Source organism: Papio anubis, chromosome 18, assembly GCF_008728515.1.
Source record: "Papio anubis isolate 15944 chromosome 18, Panubis1.0, whole genome shotgun sequence".
NCBI lineage: Eukaryota > Metazoa > Chordata > Mammalia > Primates > Cercopithecidae > Papio > Papio anubis.
Window position 1 is genome coordinate 52,045,741 of NC_044993.1, and position 22,524 is coordinate 52,068,264.

The following is a 22,524-nucleotide window of genomic DNA, read 5'->3' on the forward strand; positions in this document are numbered from 1 at the left end:
GTGGGAGGGCTTATCTGGAGGACCGGGCTTTCCCTGTACATAGGCCTGTGTTCACTGCTTGCACCCACCTGGTTGCATCCCAGCTCTGCCATGTACTCACCAGATTATGTCACCTTGCTCAGGCGGCTTCACTTTGGCCAAGTTACTGTACCTATTTGAGCTTCCTTTTCCTTCTTGGTAAGAGAGAGATGATGCTAACTCTTACTGTTAACAGTAATAACTTTCAATTACAAATGCAACCAAAGCTGACTTAGGCAAGAGGGGAATGATTGCTTATGTAGCTGCAGATGCTAGAAGAAGGGCTGCTGGAGGCACAGCTTAATGCAGGAGTCAGTACTCCATTACCAAGATTCGCTTTCTCTCTCTGCCTTTCCCCTTCTGCCCCTCCTCCCCGATGCTGACCACTTTTCCTGCAGAGGCTCTGTATCAGGTAACTAGAGGGCAAGTTTCTCTACCGGACAAAAGAAATGACAGCACACGTCCCCTGTGGAATTATATTTCTTCCTTATGTAGCAATCTGCAGGAAGTGGCTCAGGGCTCATCCTCCCACCTCAGCCTCTTGAGAAGCTGGGACTACAGGCACAGGTCACCACGCCCAGCTAATTTTTTTACTTTTTGTAGAGACAAGGTCTTGCCATGTTGCCCAGGCTGGTCTCAAACTCCTAGGCTCAAGCGATCTTCACGCCTCAGCCTCGCAGAGTACTAGGATTATAGGCGTGAGCCATGTGCCTGGCCGGGGCCTATTAGTTCTAATTCACCAGGATTCAGTGTCATAACTGCCTTTCTCCACCATGAGGCTGGATTTCAGATTTGCTCTGGGACTCCCTCTCGAGTCAGGAAAGCTGATATCCAAATGTTCAGGAGCTGCCAGATCACTAGAAATCCCTTCTATTCCCATGCCAAGCTCTGGGCCAGCTCTAGCGAGTCTGGAATTGCCATTTTTCCTGGCCTGGGGCCTGTTATTCTTTCATCAGCTCCTCGGCAGCCTGCTTCCCTGCAGTGCCACTGGGGAGAGTGTCTGCTTTTTTCTCACATTATATTTTATGTCTTCAGTATTTCATCTCCTGGATTTTGTAAATAGCAGTACTCATGTGACCCAGTTAATAATTGTCTCAGTCCATAGGGTTGCTATAGCAAAATAACATAGACTGACGGCTTCAACAACAGACATTTCTTTCTCACAGTCTAGAGGCTAGAAGTCCAGGGTCAAGGTGCTGCTGATTCGATGTCTGGTGAGGGCCTTCTTCCTGGGCCCTTCCCTTTTCTGGCCCTTTGCTGTGTCCTCACGTGGTGGAGGGATGGGGGACCTCTCTGGGGTGTCTTTTGTAAAGGCACTCATCTGTGCATGAGGGCTCTGCCCACATGACCTGATCACCTCCCAAAGCCCACACCTCTGAATACTGTCCCCTTGGGGGTTAAAATTTCAACATATGAATTTAGGGGAACACAAACACTCAGAACATAGAGATGATGCAGTAAGAATGATCACCCTTGTCTGAAATTGAAACTCATCTGCTTCAGTGCTGACAGTTAGTAAGGAAATCTGGCTGCACTGAAAGGCTGTTTCTTCAAATCACTTATGAACCCAGTTCCCTGAGGCAGTAGTGGTCCATACTGAGTTGACTTTGGAATGCAGTTGCCTGGACCATATTTGAGCAGGCAGGGTCAGAATTGCCATCACAGATCATCTGTACCAGGAAGATGTCCAGCCTCAGTTCCTCTTCAGTGTCTCTGCTTTGGAATCTCCAGTAATAACTGAGGAGAGGCTGGGTGCTGTGGCTCATGCCTGTAATCCCAGTATTCTGGGAGGGTGAATGGGAGCATCACTTGAAGCCAGGAGTTTGAGACCAGCCTCAGCAACATAGCTTGACCCCATCTCTACAAAAAGTAAAAATAAAATTAGCCAGGTATGGTGGTGGGCGCCAGTGGTCCAAGCTGCTCAGGAGGCTGAGGTGGGAGGATCGTTTGAGCCCAGGAGTTTGAGGCTGCAGTGAGCTGTGATCATACTACTGCATTCCAGCCTATGTGACAGAGCAAGATCCTTTCCCTTTAAAAAAAAAAAAAAATTAATATTTTTGAAAAATGAGAGGAACTGGGAAGTTGCAGTGAAATATACTCATCCCCAGCCTATTCCCATCTCTTGACTAAGAATCAGGGCCAGGGCAAATTTTTGCAAGTCCAGTTCTAACTGATTGGAGAATTTCTCCTGAAACTAAAGCTTTTGGGGAGAGCATCTTGCTCAGCTGGACTGCCAGGATGTGGGGGTTGGTTGCTGGCCCGTTGGAATCCTAGAGGCTTCAATTTGTGGAAGAACAGCCATAGCAAGTTGGTGGCAGGACCGTTGCTGGAGTTGGGTGGGGACTTCTGATTTCTTCTCTTCTTGGCTACGTCTCCAAAGAAGTCTCCGAAGTCTCCCTCTACCAATATTAAAGCTATATTTCAGATAATTTCCCAGAAATTATCCATTCTATGTCAAATCTATTCCTAAGTTTCTTTTTTGTCGTGCCTACAAGCAGACCTGTTTCTTTTAAGATCATTTTGTAATGTCTCAAAGCTCTTGAATGTACTTAACTAATTTCTTAAATTTTTAAATTCAAATATAAAATGTAATACTTGGCCAGGCGTGGTGGCCCATGCCTATAATCCCAGCACTTTGGGGGGCCAGGGTGGGTGGATCACCTGAGGTTAGGAGTTTGAGACCAGCCTGATCAACATGGTAAAACGCTGTCTCTACTAAAAATACAAAATAAGCCGGGCAGAGTGGCACGCGCCTGTAATCCCAGCTACTCAGGAGGCCAAGGCAGGAGAATCACTTGAACCCGGAAGGTGGAAGTTGCAGTGAGCTGAGATCGTGCCATTGCACTCCAGCCTGGGCAACAGAGTGAGACTCCATCTCAAAAAAAAAAAAAAAAAAAAAAGTACTATTTCTGAGTATTTATCATGTGTTCAGGCAGTTGGTGCTTTATAACTCTTTTTAACTCTCTAGGAGATCCCTGTGCAGGACATATACTATTATTTATTTTTTTATTTTGAGACAAAGTCTCACTCTGTCGCCCAGGCTGGAGTGCAATGGTGCGATCTCAGCTCACTGCAACCTCCTCTTGGGTTCAAGCAATTCTCCTGCCTCAGCCTCCTGAGTAGCTGGGACTACAGGCGCCCACCACCACTCTTGACTAATATTTTTGTATTTTTAGTAGAAATGGGGTTTTACTATGTTGGCCAGGTTGGTCTCGAACTCCTGACCTCAAGTGATCTGCCCGCCTCAGCCTCCCAAAGTGCTGGGATTATAGGCGTGAGCCACTGTGCCAGCCTCAGATACTATTATTCTCCCCACTTTACAGATGAGAAAACTGAGGCATAAAGATTGAATGACACAGAGGTAGCAATGAGTAAAGCCTCTTATGGCACCTCTTACCTCCCTGCATTGTGACCACTGGCTTCTCTGTGTGTGGTCCCTTGGTAGTTTTTCCTTCCCGACCTGGATAAGGGAGAAAGTGGTCAATATCTTCCTCATCTCCCTCAAAACAGGCTTGAACATTGGTTGTGCTGCTTGTACTGTAGCTGATCAATAACCTTCTGAAGCCCTTCCTCCCACCCACTTGCCATTGGCCCATGCAGACCCTGTAAACTGGCCCTCTTCTTCTAGGCTTCTAGAAAGATCTGGTATGAGCTTAACTCAGGATATGCTGAGTGGAGAACTGAAGAAGCTATCAGAAGGTCTGGAAGGCACCAAGTACAGTAATGTGATGAAACTCCTCCGGGTGGCCCTCAGTGGACAGCAGGTGAGGCAGGGACACAGGTTGGATTGTTCCCTGGAGCCCCTCATTGATCCTTTGAACTTGTTTCCTGGCAGGCACTGAGCTCAATGTTCAAGATACAAGGATGAAAGAAATATGATCACTCCCCTCATTCAGTCAATCAACAGACACTATTGAGTACCTACTATGTGCAAGCATTGTGTTAGGTACAGTGGATACAGTATAGAATGAAACACACATTCATAATCTCTGCCTTCATGGGGTTTGCAGTTTATTGGGGATAACAGACCTAACAACAGCTTACTTAATATGGGAAAAACAGGCCAGGCATGGTGGCTCACACCTGTAATCCCAGCACTTTGGGAGGCCTAGGCAGGTGGATCATCTGAGGTCAGGAGTTTGAGACCAGCCTGGGCAACATGGTGAAACCTTGTCTCTACTAAAATTACAAAAAATTAACTGGGTGTGGTGGTGCGCCTGTAATCCCAGCTACTTGGGAGGGTGAGGCATGAGAATTGCCTGAATCTGGGAGGCAGAGGTTGCAGTGAGCCAAGATCGTATCATTGTATTCCAGCCTGGGTGATAGAGTGAGACTCTATCTCAAAAAAAAGGCTGTGGTTGGGGGAGAAACAGGCTCCTAGGACCCATCCTTGTCCAGGGAAATAACACAAGCATGGATCCTCAGAACACAGGCAGCAGTGTGGGGGCTGGCCTGGGAATAATTTCTGCAGACTGAGGCTAAGCTTCAGTTCTTTAGGCAGTTTAAGGTAGTAAGGCAATATTTGCTTTTTTTGTTCTCAGCAAGGACCTCCTGTAGCTGAGATGATGTTGTCCTTGGGACCAAAGGAAGTGCGGGAACGGATCCAGAAGGTGGTTTCCAGCTAGGGAGAGGATGTGTCGGGCAATGGAGATCGCCCTGAGAACCTGTGAGCTTAGAAACAGCTTTCAGAGACCAGAAGGAGGCCTGGGGCCTGTTGGGAAGTTTGCCGAAGGAACTAAGAGTGGAAACAATCTCTGGCTGCACACAAGTGCATTTATGGATCCACCACCGGCCCGTCCTTGTCAGCTGGCTGGGGAAGCCCAACCCATCTAACCTCCTTGACTCTGGAAAGGCATTCTCTGGGTCTGGTTTCTCACACATTACACAGCAGAGGTTCGGAGTTAGTTCATAGAAAAGCTAACATCCTGGAACAATGCAGAAGCCCTGGGTTTCAGTTTGCTAGGGTCCCCATAACAAAATGCCACAGAACCAGGTGGTTTAAACAACGGGGATTTATTTTCTTACATTTCCGGAGGCTAGAGGTTCAAGATCAAGGTGGCAGGCCTGGTTTTTCCTGAAGGCCTCTTTTCTTGACTTGCAGACAGCTGTCTTCTCACTGTGTCCTTGTGCAGTCTTCCCTCCATGCATACACATCTCTGGTTTCATTATGTGCCCAACGTTCCTCTTCTAAGAATACCAGTTGCACTGGATTTTAACTTTAACCAGCCTCATTTTAACTTAATCACTTCTTTAAATGCACATTCTCCAAGTAAAGTCTCATTCTGAGGTGCTGGGGGTTTCTCAACGTAAGAATTTAGAGGGACACAATTTAGCCTGTAGAAGCTGGGCAGCGGGATTCATGGGTCCCAGTTCTCAGGCCCCAAGGACTCAGAGCAGTAAAGGATACGTGACACAAGCAGGGCTGAACTGGATGCCAGCCTTTCTTTGGGGTTGTAAAAGGAGAAGTGACTCCACTGCCAAGGGTAAGCGCTCTTGTCTTATGCTACCCTTTATTCTTGAGCCTTGGGGCAGCCTGTGTCTCCCTTCCCTAAACGTCATATGTTCCGCTTTTCCAGTCTTCCAGACCTGGTCCTTGGACTGGAGATCTCCACCCTGCCTATTTTGTGGCTTTCTCTTCAAATCCACCTCTTCCTTCCTCCATGACTTACAAGTCGTCATCTCTGCTGGTTTCTGAAATGAGATATGCTTCTTGGGGTCTTCAGTGAAGAGGAGTAGCAAGTGAAAGGAGGATGGTGGCGGGGTAGACAAACCCCTACAAGGCTTCTAGGCTTCCCCTGCATGGTAGCCAGCCTCTAAGTTGGCCCCCAACCATCCCTGCCTTTTTCTATTCACATCCTTGTGTGGTTCCCTCCCCCATTGAATAGGCCTGACTTGTGTAACCACTACACTATTGAAGAAATGGAGAGTTTGGCTTCTGAGGGTAAGTCGTGAAATACATCATGGCTTCTGTCTTGTTCTCTTTGATTGCTTACTTTGGGGGAAGTCAGCTTCCAGGTCATGAAAATACTTAAGCAGCCTTATGGGGTGCTCCACATGACAAGGGATCGAGCCTCCCACCAACAGCCATGGAAGTGCGCCATCTTGGAATCCGGTCCTCCAATTCCAGCCAAGCAGCCACATGACTGCAGTCCTGGCTGATCTCGTTTGTGACTCTGAGCCAGAACAACTCAGAGAAGCTGCCCTGGAATTTTCAGGCACACATGAACTGTGAGATAGTAAATGTTTATTGTTTAAAGCTACTTGGTTTGGGGATAATTTGCGCTCCAGCAGTAGACAATTAATATATTTATTTTGTCCAGGGGAGTGGAAAGGTGATTACAGAGTTTGTTGAGCCCCATAGAGTCCTAGTCTTTGCTTAAAGAATATACCAGTTCTTTCTGATACAGAATCCATTAAGTTCGTTGGTTGCAAACAATAGAAACCAGCTCTGCCTCACTTATGTTTATTGGAGGCCATAAGAGAGCCACAGCATCTACGGAAAAGCCAGAAAACCAGGTCTTGGAATAGACAGGAATTGGCTACAGGAGTTAATGGCGAGTCTTGTCTGAGTTCTTTGGTGGCAACACATGAACTACAACCGTTTTGCTGTTGTTAATTTCTCCGTGTTTTCCCCTCAGTTTTGGATAACTCTGCTCAAGGTTCAGATTCTGAGGAGCGAGTATCTGTTGGGGTAGCTGAGGTCTTGCTACCATTCCTTGGCGAGTAATAGGTAGTTTCACAGGGATTATATGCAATGGACGAAAAGTTGTTCCCAAGGAAAACTAGGGAGCTTTCTCCAGAAGATGTAATGGCAGAAACAACAGGTGGTTGACCACAGAAGGGGACAATAATAACAATATTTTAATTTATCGTGCACTTACATGAGCCTCACCCACTCCCAGGTGTCACATAATGCTCATAAATGCCTTAATCCATCCTGAGATACTTTCTATCTCAGTAAATTTTTTTTTATAACACTATGAGAGAAGCAGTATTTTTATTTTTCTGTTACAGATATGGAAACCGTGGCTCTGAAAAGTTAACTAAAGCTTCTGAGGCTATAGTACGAGGCGAAAACCAAGACTTAAACTCAGATCTGTGCAGATCCAGAGTCCAAGCTTAACCCTGATCTACTGAGTGTTGTCAGAGCATGTGTTTCTAAGACATTAAGAATGGTTACAAGGAGCTCCTTGGCTCACAGTCAAGAGAGAGTTTTTAACAAAGTGAGTGGTCAAAATACTAAGTCGATTCTGGTATATCTACAATATGGATGAACCTCTAGGACTTCATGCTAAATGAAATGTTAGTCACAAAAGGACAAATACTTCCTAACGCTTTGTGAGGCAAAGGTGGCAGGCTTGTCAAAGGCCAGGAGTTTGAGACCAGCCTGGGCAACATAGTGAGATCCTGTCTCTACAAAAAACTTAAAACTTAGCCAGGTGAGGTGACATATGCCTATAGTCCCAGCTACTTGGGAGACTAAGGTAGGAGGATCATGTGAACTGAGGAGTTAAGGCTGTCGTGAGCTATGAATGCACCACTGCACTCTAGCCTGGGCCACAGAGCAAGATCCTGTGTCTAAAAATGAATAGGCCGGGCATGGTGGCTCACGCCTGTAATCCCAGCACTTTGGGACGCCAAGGTAGACGGATCACAAGGTCAGGAGATGGAGACCATCGTGGCTAACATGGTGAAACCCCGTCTCTGCTAAAAAATACAAAAAATTAGCTGGGCATGGTGGCAGGTGTCCGTAGTCCCAGCTACTCGGGAGGCTGAGGCAGGAGAATGGCATGAACCCAGGAGGCGGAGCTTGCAGTGAGTGGAGATCGCGCCACTGGACTCCAACCTGGGCGACAGAGTGAGACTCCATCTCAAAGAAAAAAAAAATGAATAAAATAAAGTTAAAAGGATAGATACCGTAAGATTCTACTTATTCAAAGTACTTAAAATAATCAAAATTATAGAGGCAGAAAGTAGAATGGTGGTTGTTAGACTTGGGGAGGCAGAAATGGGAAGTTACTGTTTAGGGTATAGAGTTTCAGTTTTACAAGATGAAAAGTTACGGGGGTGGATGGTGGTGATAATTGCACAACATTATAAAGATATGTAACGCCACTGAACTGCATATTTAAAAATGACTGAGATGGTAAATTTTATGTTTTTCTGTATTTTACCACAGTTTTTAAAAAATACTAAATTAGAGCTGGGCATGGTGACTCACACCTATAATCCCAACGTTTTGGGAGGCCAAGGCAGGTAGATCACTTGAGGCTGGGAGTTCAAGACCAGCCTGGCCAACATGGTAAAACCCTATCTCTACTAAAAGTACAAAAATTAGCCAGGTGTGGTGGCTCATACCTATAATCCCAGCTACTTGGGTGGCTGAGGCACAAGAATCTCTTGAACCCCCCAGAAGGGGAGGTTGCAGCGAGCCAAGATCACACCATTGTACTCCAGCCTGGAGAACAGAGTGACACTCTGTCTCAAAAAAAAAAAATTAATAAAAAAGCGAAATTAATAAAGCTGCTGCTACTTCTTCCTCATGTGGAGTGTGCTGTGCTATGTTGAAAGCAGCTCCAGGCGTCTTGTCTTCTGTTTGGGGGTTTTGCTCAGGATCAGTAAGACTAGTTTATTGTTTTGTTTTGTTTTGTTTTTTTAAGAGAGAGGATGTTGCTCTCTTGTCCAGACTGGAATGCAGTGGCACAATTATAGCTCACTGCAGCTCTAACTCCTGGGCTCAAGAGATCCTCCCATCTCAGCTTTCTGAGTAGCTGAAATCACAGGTGTATGCTACCACACCTGGCTAAGTAAAAGTGTTTGAAGGAATTTCATACATTTTAAATAACCTCAAGCCCATCCCCGGTGTTTTGAGAGTATACTGCAGCAGTGAAGGGCACAGAGGCTGTCTAGATTCAGAAACATTCTGCCCCTTATTCACGTGTGACTTTCTGTACCTCAGTTTCCTTGTTTGCAAAATAGGAATAAGAATTGTACCTGTCTCAAAGAGTTGTAAGGATTGGAATAGATAATATATATGAAGTTCTTTTTTTTTTTTTTTTTTTTTTGAGACAGAATTTCACTCCTGTTGCTCAGGCTGGCATGCAATGGCACGATCTCGGCTCACTGCAACCTCCGCCTCCCAGGTTCAAGTGATTCTCCTGCCTCAGCCTTCCAGGTAGCTGGGATTACAGGCATGTGCCATGTGCTGCCATAGCCAGCTAATTTTGTATTTTTAGTAGAGATGGGGTGTCTCCATGTTGGTCAGGCTGGTCTCGAACTCCCGACCTCAGGTGATCTTCCCGCCTCAGTCTCCCAAAGTGCTGGGATTACAGGCATGAGCCACGATGCCTGGCAACATATATGAAGTTCTTAGAACATTGCATGGCATTTAATAAATGTTAGGTATCACTATCACCATTATTTTCATCCTTAGAAACAGTGATCTTGGTGGCAATGCGTATAAACACACTGAGACTAACTGAAACCATGAAAGGAATTTATTGGAAGAATTAGGACTCTCACAGATATAAAGGGCAGGACTTCCAACTGGACCTCACAAGAGAATGGAATCTGTACCTAGAAACCTGTTGGGACCAAAGGCAGCCACTCGGCCTTCTGAGATGGCACATTTTCTAACATTCACCCCTCTTTGTGTGTCTGCTCTTCCTCTGAGATGGCACAGTTTCTAACATTCACCCCTCTGTGTGTGTCTGCTCCCCTTGTTTTCCCTCTGCAGGCTGCCTCTCTCTTTATCTCTGCACTTGGCCAACAAATGCCCCAGCCCTGAAGCTAAATCATCTCTCTTCTCCTACACCACCAATTAAATAACCAGTATTCCACATACAAACTTGCAGGGGAGTATCTGATTGGCCTAGCCTGGGTCAGGTGTCTACCCCTGGTCCAATCAGCTATGGTCAGTGGGAGTCATATTCTATGATCATGGCTGCAGGGGACTCACTTTAGTGAGTGGGAAACCAGTTCCTTGCTCTGAGCATGTTCTTTTTCAGTGTTGTTTAGAGAGTATCCTTTCCAGGGCTGGGCATGGTGGCCCACGCATGTAATCCCAGCACATTGGGAGGCCGAGGCCGGTGGATCACTTGAGCCCAGGAGTTCGAGACCAACCTAGAAAACATGGTGAAACCCCGTTTCTACAAAAAAAAAAAAAAATACAAAAATTAGTGGTGTGTAGTGATGCACACCTGTAATCCCAGCTACTGGAGTGGCTGAGGTGGGAGGATCACCTGAGCCCAGGGAGGTGGAGGCTGCAGTGAGCCAGGATAGTGCCATTGTACTCTAGGCAGGGTGACAGAGCAAGACTGTCTCAACAAAAGAAAAAAAAAAAGTGTCCTTTCCCCTTTCCAGAAAATTACATATTTATAGCCAAATTTGGAATTCCATTCATACTGCCTTTATCCTACTTTATTTTTGCCCTCATAGTACTCTTTACTATATGAAATTACATATTGTATTTGTATGTATTTACTCTCTATCTTACTCAAAAGAATATGAGATTATGGCAGTAAGGAAGTCAGTCTTTTAGTATAACCATAGCACCTGGCACGTTGCCAGATACATAGTAAGGGTCAAGATCTCATGAGGAAAAAAATGTTAGAGGACTATATTAGTAAGATGAGTTTCTTCAGAAGTGGCACTCATCAGCTGGTCTAACTGCCAGACTCTTAACAGTTACCAGTATCACTTCCATCTAAGTGGGGAAATCTTTCCTCTTTCGCAAGATTTGCCGTTATAATTAGCAGTCCAGTCTGTGGCCTGTAATTTGCATTGAATCCAGCTATCTGGGAGAGACTACCTTTGACAAAGCTTGGAAGTGAAGGGTGGGGACAGATGACGGACAGATGACGGACATATGTTTAGTGGGGACTAAAATTAGAAGTTGTTGGCTGGGTGTGGTGCCTCACTCCTGTAATCCCAGCACTTTGGGAGGCCGATGGGGGAGGATCGCTTGAGCACAGGAGTTTGAGACCAGCCTAGGCAACATGGTGAAACCCCCCCATCTCTACAAAAAAATACAGAAATTAGCTGAGCATTGTGAGCACTTGTGGTCCCAGCTACTTGAGAGGCTGAGGCGGGAGGATAGCTGGGCCTTTACAGACTAAGTGACCTTTGAACTGGGTTCTGAGGGATGAGTAGGAGTTTCCCAGGTAGATGGGGGTTGGAAGGATATTCCAAGGAGAGGGATGAAAAATAACGCTTCACAAAGTTGGTCAGGACTGGACCAAGGGTAGGAGTCGGGAGAGAGGTAGAAGTGGCTGCTGAGAAACCAGGCAGATGTGAGATCCAAATGGCTCTTTGACTGGTTAAAGGTATAAGTGTTTCATCCCATGCAAATAATAAAACCCAGATTCAATAGAAAAAAATTGGCTGGGCATGGTGGCATGTGTCTATAGTCTCACCTACTAGGGAGGCTGAGGCGGGAGGATCACTTGAGCCCAGGAAGTCAAGACTGCAGTGAGCTGTGATTGCACTACTGCACTCCAGCCTGGGCAACAGAGCAATAAATCTTAAATAAGATTTGTTATCCTACTTAGCAGGAAGTTCATGGGTAAGGCAGGCTGCAGGATTGGTTAATTACACATGTGGTGACATAAGTGAGGGCCCAGGGTCCTTCTCTCTCTCCGCCCTCCTGGCCACAGCATCTGCAGCAGCCACAGTTGGCTGCCTGCAGCAGTCAGGCCTGTGCACTTCCTCCTTCATGTCAGCTGGGGAGAGGGTGGCTTTCTATGGCTCTCTCCCAACAGCAAGGAAACTCCTAAGTACCCTCCCTCAACTCAACTTCCAAATTTTTAGCCATCCCTGCTGGGGAAGTGAGGGTCTCCATAAATCAGTCAGACCCAGAGCTGGAGATGAAGGAGGTCTGTGTGTCCCTGAGGTGCATGGCTGGGTGGGGAGTGGTGGATACCTCAGCAAAGTTGGGGTTCAGTTAATGAAGGCAAGGAGTTGGGTCTTCATAAGGTGGGAGGTGCAGAGTCATTGAAATGTTTTAGCCATTGAAGTGTTTAGCCATTGAATGAGCAGATTTGTGGTTTTTGAAAGGTCATTCTGGCATATATGCTGAAGAGAGACTTAAGCAGGAGCAGATGGAAGCAAGGAGCCCTGGTAGGAGAAGATTGGAAAATGAGGCACAGAAAAGGGCTCTTTTCACTATAAAGCCATGTTCTCTCATCACAGCCTCTAAGGGCCTCTAAGAGAAACAGAACCAACAGGATATATATCTAGGAAGAGAGATTTATTATTAGGTAGTGCCTCATCAAATTATAGAAGCTGAAAAGGCCGAGTGCGGTGGCTCATGCCTGTAATCCCAGCACTTTGGGAAGCCAAGGCAAGAGGATTGCTTGAACCCAGGAGTTCGAGACCAGTCTGGGCAACATAGTAAGACCCCATCTTTATAAAAAAATAGAAAATAAAAATTGGCTGGGCATGGTGGCGTGTGCCTATAGTCCTACCTATTAGGGAGGCTGAGGTGGGAGGATCACTTGAGCCCAGGAAGTCGAGGCTGTAGTGGGCTGTGATTGTACCACTGCACTCCAGCCTGAGCAACAGAGCAAGACCGTGTCTCAAAAAAAAAAAAAAAAAATAGGTCGGTGATGATGGCTTATGCCTGTAATTGTAATCCCAGCACTGTGGGAGGCTGAGGTGGGAGGGCTGCTTGAGCCCAGGAGTGCAAGACCAGCCTGGGCAACATGGGGGGACCCCATCTCTACAAAAAATTTAGAAAGTAGCTGGGCATGGTGACACATACCTATAGACCTGGCTACTTGGGAGGCTGAGGAGGGAGGATACTTGAACCCAGGAGTTGGAGGCTGCAAGTGACCTATCGTGGTGCCACTGCACTCCAGCATGGGCAACAGAGCTAGACTCTGTCTCTAGAAAAAATAAAAATTGAGAAGCTGAAAAGTCATCTGATCTGCTTGTGCAACCTGGAGACCCAGGAAAGCCAGTGGTGTAGTTGAAGGGCCTGAAAGCTAGAGAGCCAGTGGTGTAGATTCTAATCAAAACCTGAAGACCTAAAATTCAGGAGTGCCAAGGACAGAAGATTGGTATTTCAGCTTAAGCTGTGTGTTAATGTGTCATTGTGTTGCTGTAAAGAAATATCAGAGACTGGGTAATTTATTTTTGTTCAATTTTTATTTTTTATTTTTTATTGCAGGCTGGAGAGCAGTGGTGCAATCTCAGCTCACTGAAGTCTCCACCTCCTGGGTTCAAGTGATTCTCTGGTCTCAGCCTCCTGAGTAGCTGGGATTACAGGCACACACCACCATGCCCGGCTAATTTTTGTATTTTTAGTAGAGAAGGAGTTTCGTCATGTTGGCCAGGCTGATCTTGAACTCCTGACCTCAGATAATCCATCTGCCTTGGCCTCCCAAAGTGTTGGGATTACAGGCATAAGCCACCATGCCCGGCCTTTTAATTTCTTTTTTTTTTTTTTTTTTTTTTTTGAGATGGGCGTCATTATGTTGCCCAGGTTGATCTTGAACTCCTGGGCTCAAGCAATCTTCCTATCTCACCCTCCCAAGTAGCTGAGACTATAGGCATTTGCACCACCACACCCAGCTAATGCATATTTATATATATATTATCTCTCTTAGATTAAGAAAAAAACCCCATGAAGTAGGCACTTACCCTTATTTCTTAGATGAAAACAACATAGTTCAAATTACAATGCCTGCACACCCAACCACTACATTAAACTCCTCAACCACTTCCTACCCGCTTAGCCTTTATCGTTTCTGTTGTGGTCTCCAGACCATCAGCATCAATGTCAGCTGGAGATTTATTACGAAGACAAATTCTGGGGCCTCATCCCAGACCTGCTAGATCTGAAACTGTGCGGCGGGGCCCTGCAATTTGCAACAAACCCTTCAGGTGATTCTGACACATGCCAGTTTGAAAACCATTGATCTAGATGTTGTGGGACATCTATACCTTACACCTTTCCTCACCTCTCCGAAGGGTCATGGCCAACACTCCTATAACAAAAGATGGGTTAAGACCAGGTATGGTGGCTCACGCCTGTAATCCCAGCGCTTTGGGAGGATTGCTTGAGCCCAGGAGTTGAGACCAGCCTGGGCAATATGGTGAGACCTTATCTCTACAAAACTAAATAAATTAGCTGGGAGTGGTGGCGTGTGCGCCTGTCATCCCAGCTACTCTCTGAGGACTGAGGTTGGGAAGATCATTTGACCCTGGGAGGTCGAGGCTGCAGTGAGCTCTGGTGGTGCCACGGAACTCCAGCCTGGTTGACAGCAAGACCCTGTCTCAAAAAAAAAAAGGGCTAACAAGAGAAAAGCATAACAGATTTATTTAATTAAAGTTTTACAGGCTGGGCACAGTGGCTTTACGCCTGTAATCCCAGTATTTTGGAAGGCTGAGGTGGGCAGACCATTTGAGGTCAGGAGTTCAAGACCAGCCTGGCCAACATGGTGAAATCCCATGTCTACAAAAAAAATTACAAAATTGGCCGGGCGCGGTGGCTCAAGCCTGTAATCCCAGCACTTTGGGAGGCCGAGACGGGCGGATCACGAGGTCAGGAGATCGAGACCATCCCGGCCTACACGGTGAAACCCCGTCTCTACTAAAAAATACAAAAAACTAGCCGGGCGAGGTGGCAGGCGCCTGTAGTCCCAGCTACTCGGGAGGCTGAGGCAGGAGAATGGCGTAAACCCAGGAGGCGGAGCTTGCAGTGAGCTGAGATCCGGTCACTGCACTCCAGCCTGGGCGACAGAGCGAGACTCCATCTCAAAAAAAAAAATAAAAAAAATTACAAAATTAGCCAGGCATGGTGGCGGTTGCCTGTAATCCCAGCTATTCGGGAGACTGAGGCAGGAGAATCAATTGAATCTGGGAGGCAAAGGTTACAGTGAGCCAAGATCAAGCCACTAGCACTCCAGCCTGGGTGACAGAGTAAGACTTCGTCAAAAAAAAAAAAAAAAAAGTTTTATGTTGACATGGGAACTTTCAGAAATAAAGACTGAGGGAAGGCTGTCTACTTTTATGCTTAGGTTTGATGACCAACAGCCAAGTAGAAATAGGATTGAACAAAAGGGTATGATTGATCTATTGGTAATAGACTTTGGTGGGAGGACCCAGCAAGGTCTGTCGAAATTCTTCTTGGCTTACCTGTATATCATTCCTTCCTCCTAGGTATAGAGCAGGAATAAGGGGGCATTACCACCTATTATCAGACAAAGTAACTCAGATAATTTCTTTTTTCTTTTTTCTTTTTTTTTTTTTTTTTTTTTGAGAGTCTCACTCCATGCCCAGGCTGGAGTGCAGTGGTGTTATCTTGGTTCACTGCAACCTCCACCTCCCAGGCTCAAGTGGTCCTCCTGAGTAGCTAGGACTACAAGTACACACCAGCACACCCAGCTAATTTTTGTATTTTTTTGTAGAGACGGGGTTTCACCGTGTTGCCCAGGCTGGTCTTCAACACCTGGACCCAAGTGGTCTGCCTGCCTCGGCCTCCCAAAGTGCTGGGATTACAGGTGTGAGCCACCATGCCCAACTGAAAATTTATTTATGGCCAACTCTTAAACAGAAATAGGGGAAGGTTGGAGTAATATGTCTAGGTTTTATGGCTGGCTTTAGGGGAGGGGGTTTGAGTTTCCCTGACCCATCTTAGGAAAGAGGAATTGGAGTTTCTGTGGCTTGACTTGGAAGAAGAAAGATGGGCAGGAGGTCAGAGAGCCTTTGCTCTAAGGCTGCTTCTGAGGCTTTCCAGTCTCTTTGAGTTCAACGTACTTGCTATGCCAAAACACCATGCTCTGGGATATGGTTTTCTGAGCTCCAGCAATGTAAAAATGTTAAAGGATTGCGGGTGCTTACATTAAGTAAAGTTTCAAGAGTTGAAGGATGGTCCTTGGCAAACTCTAGAGCTCATGCCCCCTCTAACATATGTAGACTCTAGTCATGTCCAGGTTTTTGTTGCAGTGTAGAAAGCCGGGTTCAGTGTTGCCAGATGCTTAGAATCTTCAAGAGATGAATATGTGTTAAAGATTTTATTTAGGCCAGGTGCAGTGGCTCATACCTGTAATTCCAACACTATGGGAGGCCGAGGTGGGCGGATCACCTGAGGTCAGGAGTTCGAGACCAGCCTGGCCAACATGGTGAAACCCTGTCTCTACTAAAAATACAAAAATTATCCGGGTGTGGTGGCGGGCGCCTGTATTCCCGGCTGCTCGGGAGGCTGAGGCAGGAGGATCGCTTGAACCCAGGAGGCAGAGGTTGCAGTGAACCGAGATTGCACCATTGCACTCCAGCCTGGGCAACAGAGCAAGACTCCGTCTCAAAAAAAAAAAGAAAGAAAGAAATATTTTCTTTAACTCCTTAATGAGGAAACTGGTGAGATGTTCAAACCAGTCAAAAGAATGGACGCATTCTTTCATATAGATCAGGAATGTTGAAATGGATGTGCAAGTGGGGGCAGAACTGGTTTTTCCACAGGAATAAGTTTGTGTGTTCCCAGGACAGTATTCATCTGCATGTGTGTGGACAAGAATCATCGCCCATTGCTATTCACTTATCTACAAGGAAGAATTTTTGCTTCTGTATGGCATATGTACCTGAGAATGATCCTATGGTCTAAGAAGAATGTGTATTCTGAGTTCCAAGCCACGGAATCACAGAGTGGCCAGCCTGGAGGTTCACTCTTTTTTTTGAGATGGAGTCTAGCTCTGTTGCCCAGGCTGGAGTGCAGTGGCACGATCTCGGCTCACTGCAAGCTCTGCCTCCCAGGTTCATGCCATTCTCCTCCCTCAGCCTCCCAAGCAGCTGGGACTGCAGGCGCCAGCCACCATGCTCGGCTAATTTTTTTGCATTTTTGGTAGAGACAGGGTTTCGCCGTGTTAGCCAGGATGGTCTCGATCTCCTGACCTCGTGATCCGCCCACCTTGGCCTCCCAAAGTGCTGGGATTACAGGCGTGAGCCACTGCACCCGGGTGGTTCACTCTTTGTGAGGAACATCTGAACCCTTGGCCCCATCCTGTGGTACGCAGGCCATACGGGGGATCAAGGCCCTTTGTTTGGGGTTAAATTGAGGTTGCCAGATGGAGGTTGCTAAGGGAAGGGTGCCATTTGAAAATACTATATAAACTGATGCTTTTTACAAATGGTAGTGGTCCTCCTGTCCATCCCACTACCACTAGACTGCCCCGTAAGTCCCCTCAGTAAACCTGCCTCATTCAGTGACTCTGGGTCTCTTCCGCCTCTCAAACATGGTGCCATCCCTCCTGAAGTTAATAGGGGTGCGGCACAACAGCTTCAATGGAAAATTATGCGTTGTCTAGACAGCACAACCTTCCAGGTTCCAGCCTTTGTCTTTGAGAAGTCTTACATAACTCTGTTAAGTTGTAGACACCTGATAGCAACTCAGAATAATTCTTGCCTATAAATAGGTAAATTAATTCTGCCCACTGGAGGGACAGCTCTCACGCCGATGGAACAACCAGTTTTGTGTCCATTTGCACACTCATTTTACATTCCTTTTTTTCTAGATAAATTTGCCCTTCTTTGACTTCACTTTTGGATTGATTATAACATCTGCTTGGTTCACACGTAATTAAATAAAATGTTTAACATGTGTTCATTTCATAATTATGAGAATCATGACATACGTTTTTGGGAAAATTATCTTTTAATAAAATAAGCAAGTAAATAATATATCGATGGTGTACTGTGTGATGCAGAAAATGAAGCAGAGTGTTGAGGAATGCAAGACATGTTATTTTAGAAGTGTTCCAAGAAACCAGGGAGGCGGAGGTTGCAGTGAGCTGAGATAGCGCCACTGCACTCCAGCCTGGGCGACAGAGGGAGACTGCATCAAAAAAAAGAAGTCTTCCGGGAAAACCCTTCTGTGAATAAAAATGCAAGCACATAGGCGGGGCGCAGTGGCTCACGCCTGTAATCCCAGCACTTTGGGAGGGCGAAGCGGGCAGATCATGAGGTCAGTTCAAGACCAGCCTGGCCAACATAGTGAACCTTCGTCTCTAAAAATACAAAAAAATTAGCTGGGCGTGGTGGCATGCGCCAATAGTCCCAGCTACTTGGGAGGCTGAGGCAGGAGAATCGCTCGAACCCGGGAAGCAGAGGTTGCAGTGAGCCGAGATGGCGCCACTGCACTCCAGCCTAGGCGACAGAGTGAGACTCCATCTCGAAAAACATAAAAAATAATAATAAAAAAAATGCAAGCACTGTGGAAGGTCAAGGTAAGAGGATCTTTTGTAGCCCAGGAGTTTGAGACGACCCTGGGCAACATGGTGAAACCCAGTGTCTACCAAAAACACACAAATTAGCCTGGCGTGGTGGTACCCGCCCGTTGTCCCAGCTCCTCAGGAGGCTGAGGCGGGAGGATCGCTTGAGCTTGGGAGGTGGAGGCTACAGTGAGCCATGATCGCGCCTTTGGACTCCAGCCTGAGTGACAGAGCAATACCCCATCTCTTAAAAAATAAAAATGCTAAAAGAATTATTCACGTTCTTCTGAAAATCAAATTTAACTGGGCGTCCTGTATTTTATCTAGCAACCGTATGGTGAGTGGTCTCAGAAGACCCGCGCTGGGTAGAGGGATCTGGGCTGAGAAATATCCCGGCCCGCCCCGCGTGGAGGCGGGGCCTGGGAAGTGGGCGTGGCACCAGCGGCTCCGCCCCGTCACGTGCCCACCGCGCCTGCCGCGCAGTCAGCCGAGTAGAGCGCCAGGCGGCTACGGCAGCTAAGGAGGCGGTGGCGCCCGCGGCCGCGGTGTCGGGGCTGAGGCGATGGCGGCGACTGCGGTGGCGGCGGGGGCGGGGGCTGTGGCGGGAACCGAGTCGGCCCAGGGTCCCCCGGGCCCGGCAGCGGCGCTGGAGCTGTGGCTCAGTGAGTAGCCTGGCAGGCCCTCGGCGCGGCCGCTGCGCCGCACGTGAGGCCTCACTTCCCGCCTCCCGGGGCCTTGCTTCTGGGCGGGCGGGCGGCCGCAGGGGAGGCTGGCGGCCGGGTAGGGGGTCTGGGCCCTGCGCGGTGGGGAGGATCGCCCAGAGGTCCGCGGAGAGACGCCCCAACCATCTGCCGGGGCTGCGGCCCCCGTCTGCGCTCTGCCCCTCCCCCTCCGCCTACCCGTCCCTTAGCCGCAGAACGGGACCCGGACCCCGACCCCGATACCAATGGCTACGTGACCTGCGCTTTCCTCTGCGCCAGGCACTGTGCTCACAGCGCCTCAGCCCTGCTTAATCCTCGTTCCCACCCCGAGCTGGCTTCTATTATTAACCCTACTAGGGAAGCGGGGACGTTGAGGCTTAAGGAGACGCAGTCGTGCAAGACACGCAGTCTGTTTGGAGCTGAGAAAGATCTCTATCTGGCTACCGCGTCAAAAAGAGCTTTTTTATCTCTTGTGTTTACTTTGGCCAGACTTTTTTTTTTAAATGCATATATATATATATATATATATAATATATATATGTATATTCCCCCCCCACCCCCAAGAGACGGGGTCTCATTATGTTACCCTGGTTAGGCTCAAATCCCTTGGCCGGAATTCTTCTGCATGTCTCCTGTAAGCTTCACAGTAATCTTAGGGATTATTATTATCTCCGTTTTACCAATGAGGGATTGAGGATAAAGAGGATAAATAATATTCCCTTTGTACCCAGCCCTGCTAGGTGCCGGGAACACTGAGAGGCATAACACAGGGTCCTTGCTCACAAAAACACTTTTTAGTGGGTACAGGCCGGCAGTCCCATCACCCTACTAACGGGATTGGCGAGGAGGAGGAGGGCGTTCGTTTCACCTGTTGTGGTAGAAGTTGGTTTACCTGGGGGTCGTCACAGCCGACCGCATTCCAGGCAGAAGAAACTGCATGTGCAAAAGCTGGGGACAAGGGAATGTGGAGCATTTCGGGAACAAGTAGGTCAGTCCGCTGGAGTGCAAGCCTAAAGCGCAGGAATCCGGGAAAGGCTGCACGGCTAATTGGGGCGAGATCTTCATGAGCCTTGCGTGCTGCAGAAAGGAGTTTGTTTTTTCCGAGGGCGGGGGAGCTGTTTGGGAGTTTTCAGCCAGAGAATCTGATCAAGGAAGCCTGTTAAAGGCGTCACTTGCAGCCATATGGTGCTAAGTTGGGCGGAGAGGGTGAGACTTAAGGCAGGGAGAGCAGCTAAAAAGCTCTTTTGGTGGTGGTTGAGGGTCGCAGGAGGACTAAGGCAGTGGGGAGAGGGAGAAGTAATGAGCAGGCGCAGTCAGCAGCCTCGGTGCCTTGGAATGGAGACAGGGGACAAGGAGAAATCTAGGCTAGATCGCAGATTTCAGGCTCGAGGAACTGGTGGGTTACAGATGTCTCCCCTGTGAGGAGGAGCTGGTTCAGACAGAGAGGGTTGAGATGTGGAGTTTGAGGTGCTTGTGGCATAGTCAAAAAAGAGATGCCCTCTAGGCAGCTGGTTGGCACCGGAGAGGGCGAGTGTGGGATGTACGGTTTGGGAGTCTGGTTCATTGGCAGTCAGCTTGCGGGAGAAGCTTGTGTATATTAAGAGCAGAGGTTTGGAGAGAGAGCGTGGGGAGCCCCAGCATTGAAGAGGCAGATGGGAAGAGAAGACTGAAGGCTGAGCAGAAACAGGCAGGGGGAGACCTGCAGGGGCACCCACTGATAGCAAAGGAGGGATGTGGTTGTAAGATAATTTTGCTACTTAAAAATGGGGTAGAATGAGGAAGGAGAAGAGGGAACTTTGAATTTGGTAACCAACCAGTTATTTAAGGAGACGTCCTTGAGTTAAACAGTAGACAGAAGGTAGTAGTTTTAGGAGGCAATGGAGAACAGAAGGCTTAGACTGGAGTTGCAGGAAAAAAAAAAGACTGGTCATGCCTGTAATCCCAGCACTTTGGGAGGCCGAGGTGGCACGATCCTTTGAGGCCAGGAGTTTAAGACCGGCCTGGGCAACAGGGCAAAACCCCATCTCTACTAAAACACAAAAAATAGTCATGTGTGGTTGCACACACCTGTAATTCCAGCTAATTGGAAGGCTGAGGTGGGAGGATCGCTTGAACCCTTGAGGCAGAGGTTGTGGAAGTGGAGCCGAGATTGCACCACGGACTCCACCCTGGGCAATAAAGCGAGTCTGTCTCAAAAAAAAAAAAAAAATGTAGCCGGAGTAAGAGAAAGTAGCTGCCTCAGGTGGAGGAGATAAAAGGAGGGCTTGGGCTTGGAACTGCCCAAGGACACGGTTCTTCAACTCCAGCTTTTTTTGAAACAGAGTCTCACTCTGTTACCCAGGCTGGAGTGCAGTGGCACGATCTCAGCTCACTGCAGCTTGCCCCTCCTGGGTTCAAGCATTTTTTCCACATCAGCCTCCCCAGTTCTAGCTTTTTAAAAATTTTTATTTATTTATTGAGATGGAGTCTCGCTGTGTTGCCCAGGCTGGAGTGCAGTAGTGCCATTTCGGCTCATTGCAACCTCCGCCTCCTGGGTTCAAGCAATTCTCCTGCCTCAGCCTCCCGAGTAGCTGGGATTACAGGCACACGCCACCACAACGGGCGTGTGTGTGTGTGTGTGTGTGTGTGTGTGTGAGATGGAGTTTCGTTCCTGTCCAGGCTGGGGTACAATGGCATGATCTTGGCTTACTGCAACGTCCACCTCCCAGGTTCAACAAGCGATTCTCCTGCCTCAGCCTCCCAAATAGCTGAGATTACAGGTGTTAGCCACCACATCCGGCTAATTTTTGTATTTTTAGTAGTGATGGGGTTTCACCATGTTTGTCAGGCTGGTCTCGAACTCCTGACCTCAGGTGATCCGCCTGCCTTGACCTCCCAAAGTGCTGGGGTTACAGGCATGAGCCACTGCGCCCAGCCCAGGCTAATTTTTAATATTTTTTGATAGAGATGGCGTTTTACCATGTTGGCCAAGCTGGTCTCAAACTCCTGACCTCAAGTTATCTGCCAGTCTTGGCCTCCCAAAGTGCTGGGATTACAGGCGTGAGCCACCGTGCCCGGCCTAATTTATTTTTTATTATTATGGTTTTTTTCATGGCGTATACATTGTATTAAGCTCCAGCTTTTGGGGACAATGTCCCAAAGTTGCTAGATCTTCCTGTTTTTCAGGAACGACTAGAACCTATATTCTTAAGTGAAATCTCTTGGGTTTTCAGAAGTTGGCGCCGACTTTGGGCCATAATTTGGGGAAGGCCAGGCAGAATAAATGTGTGGGGAGGGTGCAGCCAGTGGCCTCCTCAGCCGTTTTTCATGAGGCTTGAATGTAGAAGGAGGGAGAAAGGGTAGCAAGAGGGAATTTAGGAGTAAAGGAGATTGTTTTAGAAGGAGAGGGGGACATGTGAGCTCCCCTTCATGTTGATGTTCCTTTGGGGAACTGCCCCTCCCCAATTCTGGGTCCAGTGTCCCATACATTGCAGAGGGGCCTGAAGGTTCTCAGAGCCAGAGCAAAAAGGGGGGACCTGGCCTTACAGAGAGGAAGGACACCTTTTGTTTTTCCGACTGTCTGGGGAAGGAGATCAAGATGATTGCACATGCAAACAAGT

At 47.6% G+C, this 22,524-nt stretch overlaps 2 protein-coding genes across 6 annotated transcripts in view; both read left to right on the top strand.

The window, feature by feature from the left end:
• Positions 1–6,995, top strand: part of EARS2 (glutamyl-tRNA synthetase 2, mitochondrial) — a 34,756-nt gene extending 27,761 nt beyond the window's left edge. The window contains exons 8-10 of one of the 3 annotated variants that reach the window (XR_641334.4): positions 3,647–3,782; positions 4,560–5,501; positions 5,595–6,995. Coding sequence is in view for 2 of the 3 variants with exons in the window: in XM_003916674.5 (XP_003916723.1) it covers positions 3,647–3,782; positions 4,560–4,643 (220 nt within the window). In the remaining variant the exon portion in view is untranslated. Of the gene's footprint in view, positions 1–3,646; positions 3,783–4,559 lie in introns of all 3 variants that reach the window. The other 2 variants (XM_003916674.5, XM_021931825.2) reach the window with 2 other exon arrangements.
• Positions 4,649–22,524, top strand: part of GGA2 (golgi associated, gamma adaptin ear containing, ARF binding protein 2) — a 59,564-nt gene continuing 41,688 nt past the window's right edge. Inside the window, exon 1 of one of the 3 annotated variants that reach the window (XM_021931824.2) lies at positions 4,649–7,241. In XM_021931824.2, coding sequence (XP_021787516.1) covers positions 7,191–7,241 — 51 coding nt within the window. In that variant the 5' untranslated portion in view covers positions 4,649–7,190. Of the gene's footprint in view, positions 7,242–18,688; positions 18,887–22,524 lie in introns of those variants that run through there. The other 2 variants (XM_003916673.4, XM_009196155.4) reach the window with 2 other exon arrangements.